The sequence below is a fragment of the Drosophila teissieri genome, chromosome X, assembly GCF_016746235.2.
Source record: "Drosophila teissieri strain GT53w chromosome X, Prin_Dtei_1.1, whole genome shotgun sequence".
NCBI lineage: Eukaryota > Metazoa > Arthropoda > Insecta > Diptera > Drosophilidae > Drosophila > Drosophila teissieri.
Window position 1 is genome coordinate 16887622 of NC_053034.1, and position 10818 is coordinate 16898439.

The 10818-nt window shown below is 40.2% G+C and overlaps 2 protein-coding genes across 2 annotated transcripts; one reads left to right on the forward strand and one right to left on the reverse strand.

Annotated features, from left to right (window-relative positions):
• The first annotated feature begins 4751 nt into the window (after nucleotides 1-4751).
• LOC122624678 lies at nucleotides 4752-5544 on the forward strand. The gene is made up of 2 exons (XM_043804350.1): nucleotides 4752-5009; nucleotides 5071-5544. The coding sequence occupies exons 1-2, from the start codon at nucleotides 4761-4763 to the stop codon at nucleotides 5380-5382; spliced, it is 561 nt and encodes a 186-aa protein (XP_043660285.1). The 5' UTR covers nucleotides 4752-4760; the 3' UTR covers nucleotides 5383-5544.
• Nucleotides 5545-9220: 3676 nt separating this feature from the next.
• LOC122624747 lies at nucleotides 9221-9792 on the reverse strand. The gene has a single exon (XM_043804434.1). The coding sequence runs from the start codon at nucleotides 9683-9685 to the stop codon at nucleotides 9566-9568; it is 120 nt and encodes a 39-aa protein (XP_043660369.1). The 5' UTR covers nucleotides 9686-9792; the 3' UTR covers nucleotides 9221-9565.
• Nucleotides 9793-10818: the final 1026 nt, after the last annotated feature.

A 10818-nucleotide genomic window follows, 5' to 3' on the forward strand; every position in this document is an offset into this window, starting at 1 on the left:
TTAAATAGTTTAAATGTTTATCAGCAGCGATCTTTCTACACACTCTGTAGTGGCAATAAAACAACTAAGCGAATAATTAGACGAAAGCTCTGCCTTCACTTAAATGGAGTGGGATGCCAAACGCTGTTGCTTCCTTCGCAAAACAAATTGCATTTTATTGGCCAACAAATTCGAAGAAAAAGGCCCAAAAGTGGGTGGTCCGCTGAATAAGCGTGCATAAAGCAACTATTGTCACATGATTTGGCCCAGCTGCGGCAATATTTTTCAGCCTGCCACGCCCCGTCGGCGGATGCACAATGAAAAGGGTTCGACACCGGCGCAGGATGTGGGATCCAGGATCCAGGATTCAGGATTTGAGACGGAATGAGATGCCGCACAAAAGGACCACCACAATGGCACGTCTGACAAACAAGGCGCATCAGAAAAAAATGTGAGGAAACACGAATGCAAGAAACCCAAACCGAAACCGAAACCGAAAACGAAAAAGGTATCTTGTAATATATAAAAATAGCTAAATTTATTGGACAGTCGCACGCCACCCATTTAATTTATATTTATAGAAAATGAACACCAACAGCAATGCCATATCCTTTCACAACAAAGCACAAAAAAAAAACAAAAAAAAACTCCACCAGAATGATATATGAAGAAGGATACTGAAATTGTTGAACGTCTAAGCGATGGTAAAGGATGCTGAAGCTGAAAAGGATCTGCTGGGTTTTTAAACAGACAAAAAAGTGATCATGGGCATTTGTCCACTTTAAAGTATCAAATGGAATTTATTGTGTATCAAATAATACTTTTATTAGTAATAACTAATTGGTAATACCTAAGAATATAGCTGCAAGAAGCTACTATAGCCTTAGAGTAGCTTAAATAGCCCCCCTTTTGGGAGGAGTTCTTTGGAGTTAATTTGGTTCTATTCATTGCATCTCAACGTATACACGGCATTACATCAGCCATCATCCTTTGGAGCTCCTTTGCCCCAACAAATTAAATGTCAAGCGACAAGGGGTCCTGGATAAATACAAAAAATAAATAACGAAAAATTCTCACTTCGGCTGCTGTCGTCTTTTCTTCGCCTTGTATTAAAAAACAATTTGCTAGCAAGGACAGAAAAAAAAACCATATAACACATGAGAAAACTTGCGGCACGCGTTGCAAAAAAAAATCAAAAAAAAAAAAAAGAAAGGAAAGGAAAGGAAAGGAAAAAAGGACACGAGGGACACGTGAATTGGCCACAAAAGATGCTAATGATTTATTTAATCGATTTGACCATGAACATATGTCCTTTTTTGGTACAGGGCGTGTGAAAAATGAACCGAATGTCCGGCGGTCAAATGGTGGGTCACATCCTCTTCAATTTTATTTCCCCATTTTTTCGCCCCTTTTTTTTTTTACCATTCTTACCATTTCTTGCAGTCAAGTGTCCGGCTGATCTTTTTAATAGTTTCGGTTACGCAATGTTGACAAGGGTTTTTCCGGTTTTCCCAGGGAAAGCGGCCGGCGAAAGGGTCAATATTGGCTGGGCGTGTTGGTCAAGTGTGAGAGTCGTTACGTTACGGCTTTGCTGTGTAAATTATGTTAAACGTTTGTCAATTTGTGTGATTTGTCTTGTCTGCCCGAAGGCAAAAGGTGCGCCAAGGGGTTAACCCGTCCATGGTCACGCGCTATTAACTCCAATAAATGTCAAAAAATGTCCGAGGTGCGGATTTGTGGCCAAGTTCAATGATTTGGAGCCATGTATCTTGCTCCACATTAATAGATTTCCCAAAATGTAAATGTGAAATGTTGTAGTTTTAGACGCTGTTTTCTGGCAGAGCCAAAACAGATAAAAAGAAGCACAAGTTTTCCTTTTTCGTTAAAGCGGAAAATGACTAACAATGGGGTGTGGCTAAAATGAGAGAAAAAAATAAGAAGAAAAGTGAAAAGGGCGGCTAATAAATCGGTTTCAATATATCAAAGACTTAAATTTCAATTTTTTTCAAATTTCCTGCCATTTAAATGCACTCCTTCGTCCGCAGGATTTTCCAACGGGGCAGGGGCAGGGACAGGGGGTAGCAAAGCAGGGGGTGTGGGGGGGTCCGAGGACCCCATTGTTATGGTTGGCTGGTAAATGATGCGCAAGGGGGGTTGGTTGGTTGGTTGCTTGGTTGGACATCGTGGCATTCGCTGCAGAATTGTGCCTTTGCCTTTTTGAGTGAGCCAAGAATTGAATATTTCTCCACGCCATTCTCGAGTATTGCGAGTATTTTTTTCATTTTTTTTTCTCCTCTGGTGGCGGGTCTATCCAATTTTTTCTTTGGCGACAGACAACGACGCAATTCTTTAGCATTTTATTTCAATTTTCCTCGGGTTCGGGCTGTTGGAGGAGTCAACGCAGTGTACAGCACATTTACTGCCTCATCTATTTAATACCATAAATAATTGCATCTAATTAAATATGCTCAAATGAAAATGTCCGCTTTTCTTTCTTTTTCTTCTTTTTTCTTTTTGCTCTCCCCTGTCCAGGACTCTTTCGCTTTTCTTTCGCTTTTTTTTTAAAACCATCGCAACTACGTGCCATGAGTTGGCTGCAGTTGACGCGTGATGGAGCGAATGTCATTCGAAATGAAATTCAAGTTCCAATTTGGACCCGCCAGGCAAAACAAAAAAAAAGAGGATGAGAAAGAGAAAAAAAATGGGGGGAGGCGGTGGAAAATAGCGCGGAAAATGGGAAAAGATTGGGTGCCAAGGAGAAATTAAGTAGCAGCGGGCAAAGGGAAAAAGAATTTAATAGTTTTCAATTAGGAATCGTTTGCAGCCTTTTCTTTTCGCACCCTCTCTGTTTTTCCCTTTCCCTTATGCCACACACTTGATGCCACAACGCCACTCCCCCGCACTGCCCCCGCATTCCCCCGCAGTTTTCCACAATTTTCCACCGCCCTTTTCCAAGTGTCAAGCAAATGAAGTCACGACTCGACTCGTCCTCCCACTTTTGTCAGTTTCCTTATTTTTCCGTTGCCTTTGCCTATCAGATACCCTGTACAAATTTTATAGGTAAATTTGTTGATCTTAGTGTTAAATATGTGCCAATTAAATTTGCAATAATTGCTACATTTTAATATATGTGCAATATCTGTTATTGTCTTTCATAGAAGTTCTTCGAGTTTACACAAAATAAATCATAACACCATTCACATTTAAATAAATTGATTGATAATGATGGCAAAAAATCACTGGGCATAAATAATTCGTAATCCTTTCAAGAGTCTCCTTACATTCTTCAGTGTTCTGCTGGCAGTGTTTTTGCTTTCGCTGCTTTTAATTCAACGTAAATTTTATTTTATTTTAATTTCGCTGCAATTCTTTTAGCACACTCCTGCTGTTCTGTCTCTTTCTGCCCTTTGAGTCCATCTCCCTCTGGCACACAGCTGCTTTTCTTTATGAACCCGGCGCTTTTCCTTAAGTATTTCCCTCTCTGTTTCGTTGTTGGTGTGTATTTCTTTATTGAAACGATGTCCCGTGTTTTTTGTCACGTGACTTTCATTTAACTAAGATTGTCAAGCATATTTAGTCTGTAATTATTGCCGGCTTAGCTTTAATTAAATACATATTTGGCAAGACTAAATATAGAAATATACAAATAAGTTAAGAGTCTATTACCTTGTTTTAATATTCACCAACAGAATTGAGGTAGTTAGCTGTTCATCGAGTGCAAGTAACTACTTACTGGCATTTCGATTAGAAACCAATAAATAAGCCTGAAATATTTGCAACTAACTTTCAGAGACACTTAACTTCTGGCTTGTTTCGGGAACTGGGAACTGGGAACTAGGAACTGGGATATTTATGGTGACCCCGGCGAAACTTTCACCCCAACTTCGGGATACCAGGGGCAATCAATGCAGAGGGCCAAAAGAAACAAGTCAAGACAGTTACCTAAATAACTTTGCAGCAGCAACAGCAGCAGCAGCAACAGTAGAGGAGGAAAAGCGATGGAAAACGAGGCAGAAACAACGGCAAACAACGCAGAGCAGTTCGCGGAAAATTAACGGCAAGCGCGATGGAAAAGCGAGGAAAGCGGGGAAGGTGGGAAAAGCCGGCGAAAAGTTATTGAGCAACGACCTAAAACAACAAAATCCTTAGCCGCTGTATTTTCTGGCCTGTAATGGTTCGATGAATTTATTACTTTTGATGTTCAAACACGAAAACTGCTGCAGGCCATAAAACAAGGTCTCCAGACCTCTAATATTTCCCCCATTTTCCATTTCCCCATCGTTTTACTTCATCAGACTTTGGCGGAGTGAAGCAAATGCTATTAAAAGTTTACATGTCTCAATAGAGTGTTAAGAGATTAGTTGGCATGAAATATTTACAGAATTTCAACGGAAAAGGGGTTTTGAAGTCAGGCAAATACCAAATATACAACCTCAACTGATTGATGATCCGTTGAATGGTGATCTATATCTAAATACTCGCATTTAAAACATTGTATTAACTAGGCGAGTTGCAGTAAGGTCACTTAAGTAACACAACTAATACGAGGTATGTTCATAAACTAGCTTCAACCTTGTAGCTACATTTTTGCGATGCACGAGATGACAACCACAATTGAAGCTCATAAAAATTACGGCTAACAGATACAACCAGATAGGCACACATAATAGGATGCAAACATCGATGTGGCGTGCGAGTTGCGATTGCACAAGTACATTGTAGATCTATATATATCTGGAGATTCACTCGATCGGCCGACATTGTAGTGACAGTAGAGCAGAATGGCAGAAGGGCAGCGTTCCAGAATGGATGCACTTACTCTGGTGCTCTCGTTGCTTCTGGTTGTCGCTGGTTGTCGCGCGGAGAAGCCCTACAGCGTGGAGCTCAACACCTTCACGATGGACGACACCATTGAGAATCAGGAAAACTGGGTGGACTGGGGCACGCTGAGCATGAAGAAGGTGTCACGCAATCAGTTCGTGGTCAACGGGGACTTTGAGTTCAAACTCAATATGGCCGATGAGCAGCAGGTAGATGCCACATACCATTCAATACTTACTAAACAATCGTTAATATCTCATATTTCTTCAGATTGTTCTAATGGTGTATGTCTACGATTCCAATGCCAATCAGCGGGGTTCGATGGTGATGGCGGTTAAGAAGCCGTTCTGCCAGTTCATCAAAGAGGACGAGGACTCGTATCCGAGCATTAAAAAGTCGTCCAATCTACCGGACCAGGACACATGTCCATTTCCGAAGGGCAAATACACCATCGATAACTACGAAATGGAGACCAATTTCCTGCCGGACAATGCACCCAAAGGCGACTACCTCCTGCAGTTATCCTTGCTGGATCGTGATATTCCTGTGGCAGGACTCGTGGCCACTGTCACTCTCACTTAGGCGCCTCTAAACTTGTGTTTTTTTTTTGTATTTTTTATATTTAGTGTTTTAGATAGTTGACATGTTCCGGGTGGATCCATATGACACGACAAGCGTTCTTCTGCATATTTAAGTTTACTCCTACTCTTGACTATCCCTATAAATGACCTCACTTTCAAAGACAACAAAACTCCGATCTCCTTGGGAATGAGAATGGGGTTGGGGGGGAGTTGGCATTCATCAAGTGCAATACGCTTAAAATGGCAAACACAAATCCGATTGCACCGCAGAGTTTCAGCTTCAACACCTCATCTAATTGAAATTTCTGCCATATCCCGTTGAGTGTGCGTTGCATGTGTCTCATTGGCAACGCCCCATTCTGTTATCTTGCCACTCCAAGGCAAAGGCTCTTCAGCATAAATATAATGATATGTGCGCCACTTTTTTTCTCTCTTTTTTTTTTGCTTAAAAATGATTATCTTCGCATTACAGTCCATTGATTCCACTTAAGCACCGCTAGAATGGCACCACATGCTGGGTATTTTCTTTTTTTGGGTGGAAAGGTGTGGAGGTGGTCGGTTTTTCACACACATGCGACACTTAATTAACAAATATGCATTACAAACACCCGCAACGAACAGCAATTGGTTTGTCATGTCATCCCAGGCAGTATCCCTTGGTATCAAATATCTAGTACCCCCCCACTACCAAAAAGAAGAAGCCAGCTTAACCCTTTATTTGCCACGCCCCAGCAGAAAGACCCAGGAGTCCACGATGATAACCCCTCGCACAAAAAGGGGGCCTTTTTCACGCAGGGCTGGCATGTGTTTAATTGAAAAATCATATGCAGCGCGCATAATTATGTTTATTGCAATAATCCGATGCAAATTTGCAAAAACTCAAACTGACACAATCACCGAAATGCTTTAGACGCTGGCAAAGCCCCAGCAGTGGCGTAGTGTCAAAATGCCAAAAGGGGTAAGTGCATTAGGTTATAAAACTGGCAACTTATAAGAGGAGAGCTTTGAAAAAGTTGTTAAAAACTGCAATATATCTATGATTTTGACCTTTCAATTGCTGGGCAGAGTTTCTCCCCCGTAGGAAATTACCCAACTACGCCGCTGACCGAAACCCCACAGCCGTTGCACTGGGCAACCCCCCTGTTTGCCACCCCCATGCAACCGGTTGCTGTTGCAGCGACGCCCTTGCGCTTTTGTGCAACTGCAACTGCCTGGTGATTTGTGTTTATATCTGCAGCTGTATCTGTATGTGTAGTTGCATCCGCCATCCATAACCGTATTCGTATCTGTATTCGTATCTGTATCTGTATCTATATGTATTGCTACGGCTGTATCTGTATCTGCATCTGCAACGGTGTTGTTGTTTTTGGCTGCTGGCGCGCATTAAATTGCTCTTTAAATTGCACATTTCAACGCCTACTGATTATGACAGATAATTATGTTATCGAGTGCCGCCACACGCCGCATGCAACCCTTTACCACCCACCGACTGCAACTTCCCTTTGCGAATTTATATGTGGCAAAAATTCTCACTTTAGCTATAAGAAATATATATTTTAATTTGTCAGGAAAAATACATTAAAAGTAGATGTAAGTTTTAATATTGTTTCTTAAGCTTCCTATTATTTTTATTGTTATTCAAACATGTATATACATTTTCTATCCCTGAAATATATATTTATTATGTTATTTCCTTCAAGGAAACGCTTCCCTCTCCACCTTCGGAGGTGTCAAAAGCGAAGTGAACTCGGATTCAGTGAAGATGGAGGATGGAGCAGCATGTGGCAGCATGTGCTCGCTTTGGGGACAGGTGTACTCCCATTACAATCCACACCTTCTTGCCATTTCATTTCCGCGGGTACACATATTTTTAATCATCATTAACAATAATTCGAGAAATACTTTTAATTTTGTGTTTGCGGCTGGCTCAAGACGACATGTGGTCGCAAAGGGGGGCACTTGGGTTTTCTTTCTTATTCCCCCTACTACCCCTTTATATATATATATATATATACATTTTTTTTTGCCTCAATGACATTGCACTTACTGTCTTCGCCTTCAAGATTTATGAAAAAATGTGCCCACCCCCTCGGGGGAATTCATTTCGACGCCTTTGCCCGCCTTCTGTTTCCTTCTTGTTTTCTCTGAGGTTCGTTTCGCTTTTTTTCCATTTTTTTTTATTTTCTGGCATTTTCTTGTGTGCAATATTAATTATTATGGGCGCCCCGCCATCCGCCGCCCACCGAACGCCACACAAATAAATCATAAATTAAAAGCTGGGAAAGTGGCTGCCACACCCCCGTCCGTTCGTTCGCTTAGACAATTTTTATCATTAAACGCATTTGATAATTAAAAATTGTCATTTTTTAGCAGTCCCCCCCTCTCCCTCCCGCGCCACCGCGCACAACTTTGGAAAAAAATGAAAAATATTAAATTACCAAAGAGAGGGGGGGTTTTTAGGGTATGCAGGGCATTTATCATTTTGCCAACTGTTTGTTTGATAAGGGAAAATGCGAACCAAAAACCAAAAAAAAAAAAGAATGAAAATTGTATATATATTAACGCATACAGACATAAATAAAAATTAATTGGTGCAGAGAGCGCGAAGGATAAAGTGAAAGATGAAGTCACATAAATATTACTTAAAATACATTCGGAAAAGCCGAAAAGTGCCAAGCCAATCTCATCATATACCTTTTCCGGTTGCCTATTTCAAAGGTTTCATTTCATTAAGTTTTACCAGCTCTTCGATTTCCCCTCCATGGCAAAAGGCAAGATATGAAAATGAAAATAAAAGAAAAGCAAAGAAATAGTACAAGAAATGGAAGGCGGTGGAAAACCAATGTAGACAACCGTTAAAAGTAATGGCAAAAGTGGAAACCATTATAATTGTTGTTAAATGAACCAGATAGCGCAGGCAGACGCAGACGGAAGTGGAGCGGGGAAAATGCGGAAAAGCTCACGGCAAATGTGTTTTCAATTGATGGAAACCCGTTCAATTGGCGAGGTTTCCTCCGCCGGCGAAAATAGCAACAGAAGTAAACTGTTGGCAAGAGAAAATGGGGAAAAATGGGGGAAAAGGTATCCTGAAGCGATATAAACGTGAAAATGCGTAGTTTAAGAAAATAAAATAAATCTAGTGTGTGTTTGAAAGTACTGGTATGTAGTAAAATGTATATATTTATATATACTATTAATCAGCAATTGTTTAGTAATTTTTCTTATATTTTTCCAACACGTTCTACAGGATATTTACCACATTCGTTTGCAGCGAAACTCTGCGCCTGGTGAAACAATTTTCCGGCCCTTGGCACTTTGGCATTTTCCGCGATATTACCACTTTTCGAAGCAATAAAATATTATTAAAATTATACTTCGCCTGCCGCGAAGAGCACACACAAAAGCGCAGACCAAGAAACTGCTGGCTGTAAATCAACGTCTCGATGACATTAAAATAAAATTTTAATGCCGCCAACGAGAGCAGGACGGCACTAAGCGAATAGAAAGAGAGAGGCGACGAGCGCGTTTTTGATCGAAAACTTTTGCACGTCTGTAGTTTTGCCTTCCTGCAAAGAAGGCTCATCATTTCCACCTTGGCAACAGTGCAATGGCAAGAATTTGATTTGAATTTATCTGCTTCCCCCCGAAAACCAAAAAATCTGTCTGTGCGCCTTTTTCGGCTCATTTTCCCGGGGACTCGGGACTTGGGGCAAATAATTGTAAATATTTGATACACAATAAGGCAATAAAAATAAAATTGAAAATTGTTCGCTTTGTGCTACGTTGCCTTTTATTATTATCATCATCAACATCATCGTCATCATTCTCCCCATTTCGTCTGGGATTGTGTCGTTAAGGAAATTGATACATAAGTCATTTTTATTGGCATATTCTTTTGTGTAATTACGTTGCAGGTAATTTAAATTTCCGTTTCGTGTTTTCTCCGCGGCTGCTTTTGCCCGCCTGGCAATAATTTATGCCCGATGAAAAACCTATTAAAAATTATATGTAATTTACGTAAATCGCATCGATTTTCAACTCGACTGGCCACGAAAAAAGAAGGCATTTTTGCGGCAATAAACACAATACATTTTGCCAGCGAGAAGTGAAAGAAACAAATGCAATTTGGAAATAGGTGCCGCTTTTTTATTGAGCCCGTTTTCTGGCCCCCAACATTTTCACGCTCAGTGCTCCTGGATCCTTTGGACGAGATGCTCCAGGACATTTACACAGATGCAGTAGATGAAAATGATCTTGAAGCAGTGCATGCTGAACTGCAGCAGGATCAGGTGATCCGAGGACATGGCCGATCGAATGTCTGAGAGCCCGAAATCGAGTAGAACTTCAATCAATGAGGAGCGGCGTGCGATTTCCACATTTTTCTTCTTCTAAACGAAATTATTCTGACATTTTAGGCCAAGTTAACATGAGCTGAAAAAATGTCATCTGAAGTATACATTTAATAAATATATATTTAATATATATACAATTAATAATTATATTTTTAATATATATGTATACATTTAATATATATACATTTGAATTTAATAAAAAGATATTTAATATATATACATTTAATATACATATATTATATATATATATATATTATATATATCTTTTAATAATATTTATTACGTGAAGAATCCGTACATCATAATATTGTATCTTAACATCACAGGGGAGAATACATTAAATAAATATACATATATTTAATATAAATGAATATACATTTAATATATAAAAATTATATATATTTAATATAAATGAATATACATTTAATATATAAAAATTATATATATTTAATATAAATGAATATACATTTAATATATATAAATTACATATAGAAAATGTAAAAGTATAAATATCACATAATTGCTTAGCAAACAAGGCACCAAGGAGCTGCACAAAAAGGAGGAAAGTTTCACTGACTCCGCCACTTAGCCGTTCAATTTGGGGTTCCGACAATCCGCCACAATTGGCCCCCTATTTCCCCTCAGCCCCCTCCGGAATTTTACTCTGTATTACCTATGTGTATTTTCGCTAGCTTTTTTGGTGCAAAGTTTTTGCGGCTTTTTCAATATTTTATGAGTCAAGCTTTTGCGTTAACACCTTAAGTACGGAGGGCGTTGCGGTCGGAAGGAGGTGAAGGTGAAGTGAACCCCTTTCTCAAAGGGAAACTCCGTGTTAGTGTGTGTGTGCGTGTGTGTTAGTGTGTGTGTGTGGCAGGAAATAACGCGCAAGTTGTAAGTTTTAACTAGCGAACAACTTGCGTTGGACCAAGACCCGGATTCAGGACGCCCCCCCCTCTCCGTATCCCTCGGCAAAACGCCGCCCATGGAAACCGCAAAATCGAGCCCGAGAAGCGGGCAAACAGGGGTTAAGGCCGGCTGAATGGCAGGGGCAGGGGCAGGAAGGAAGAAGGATGTAAGGATGTAAG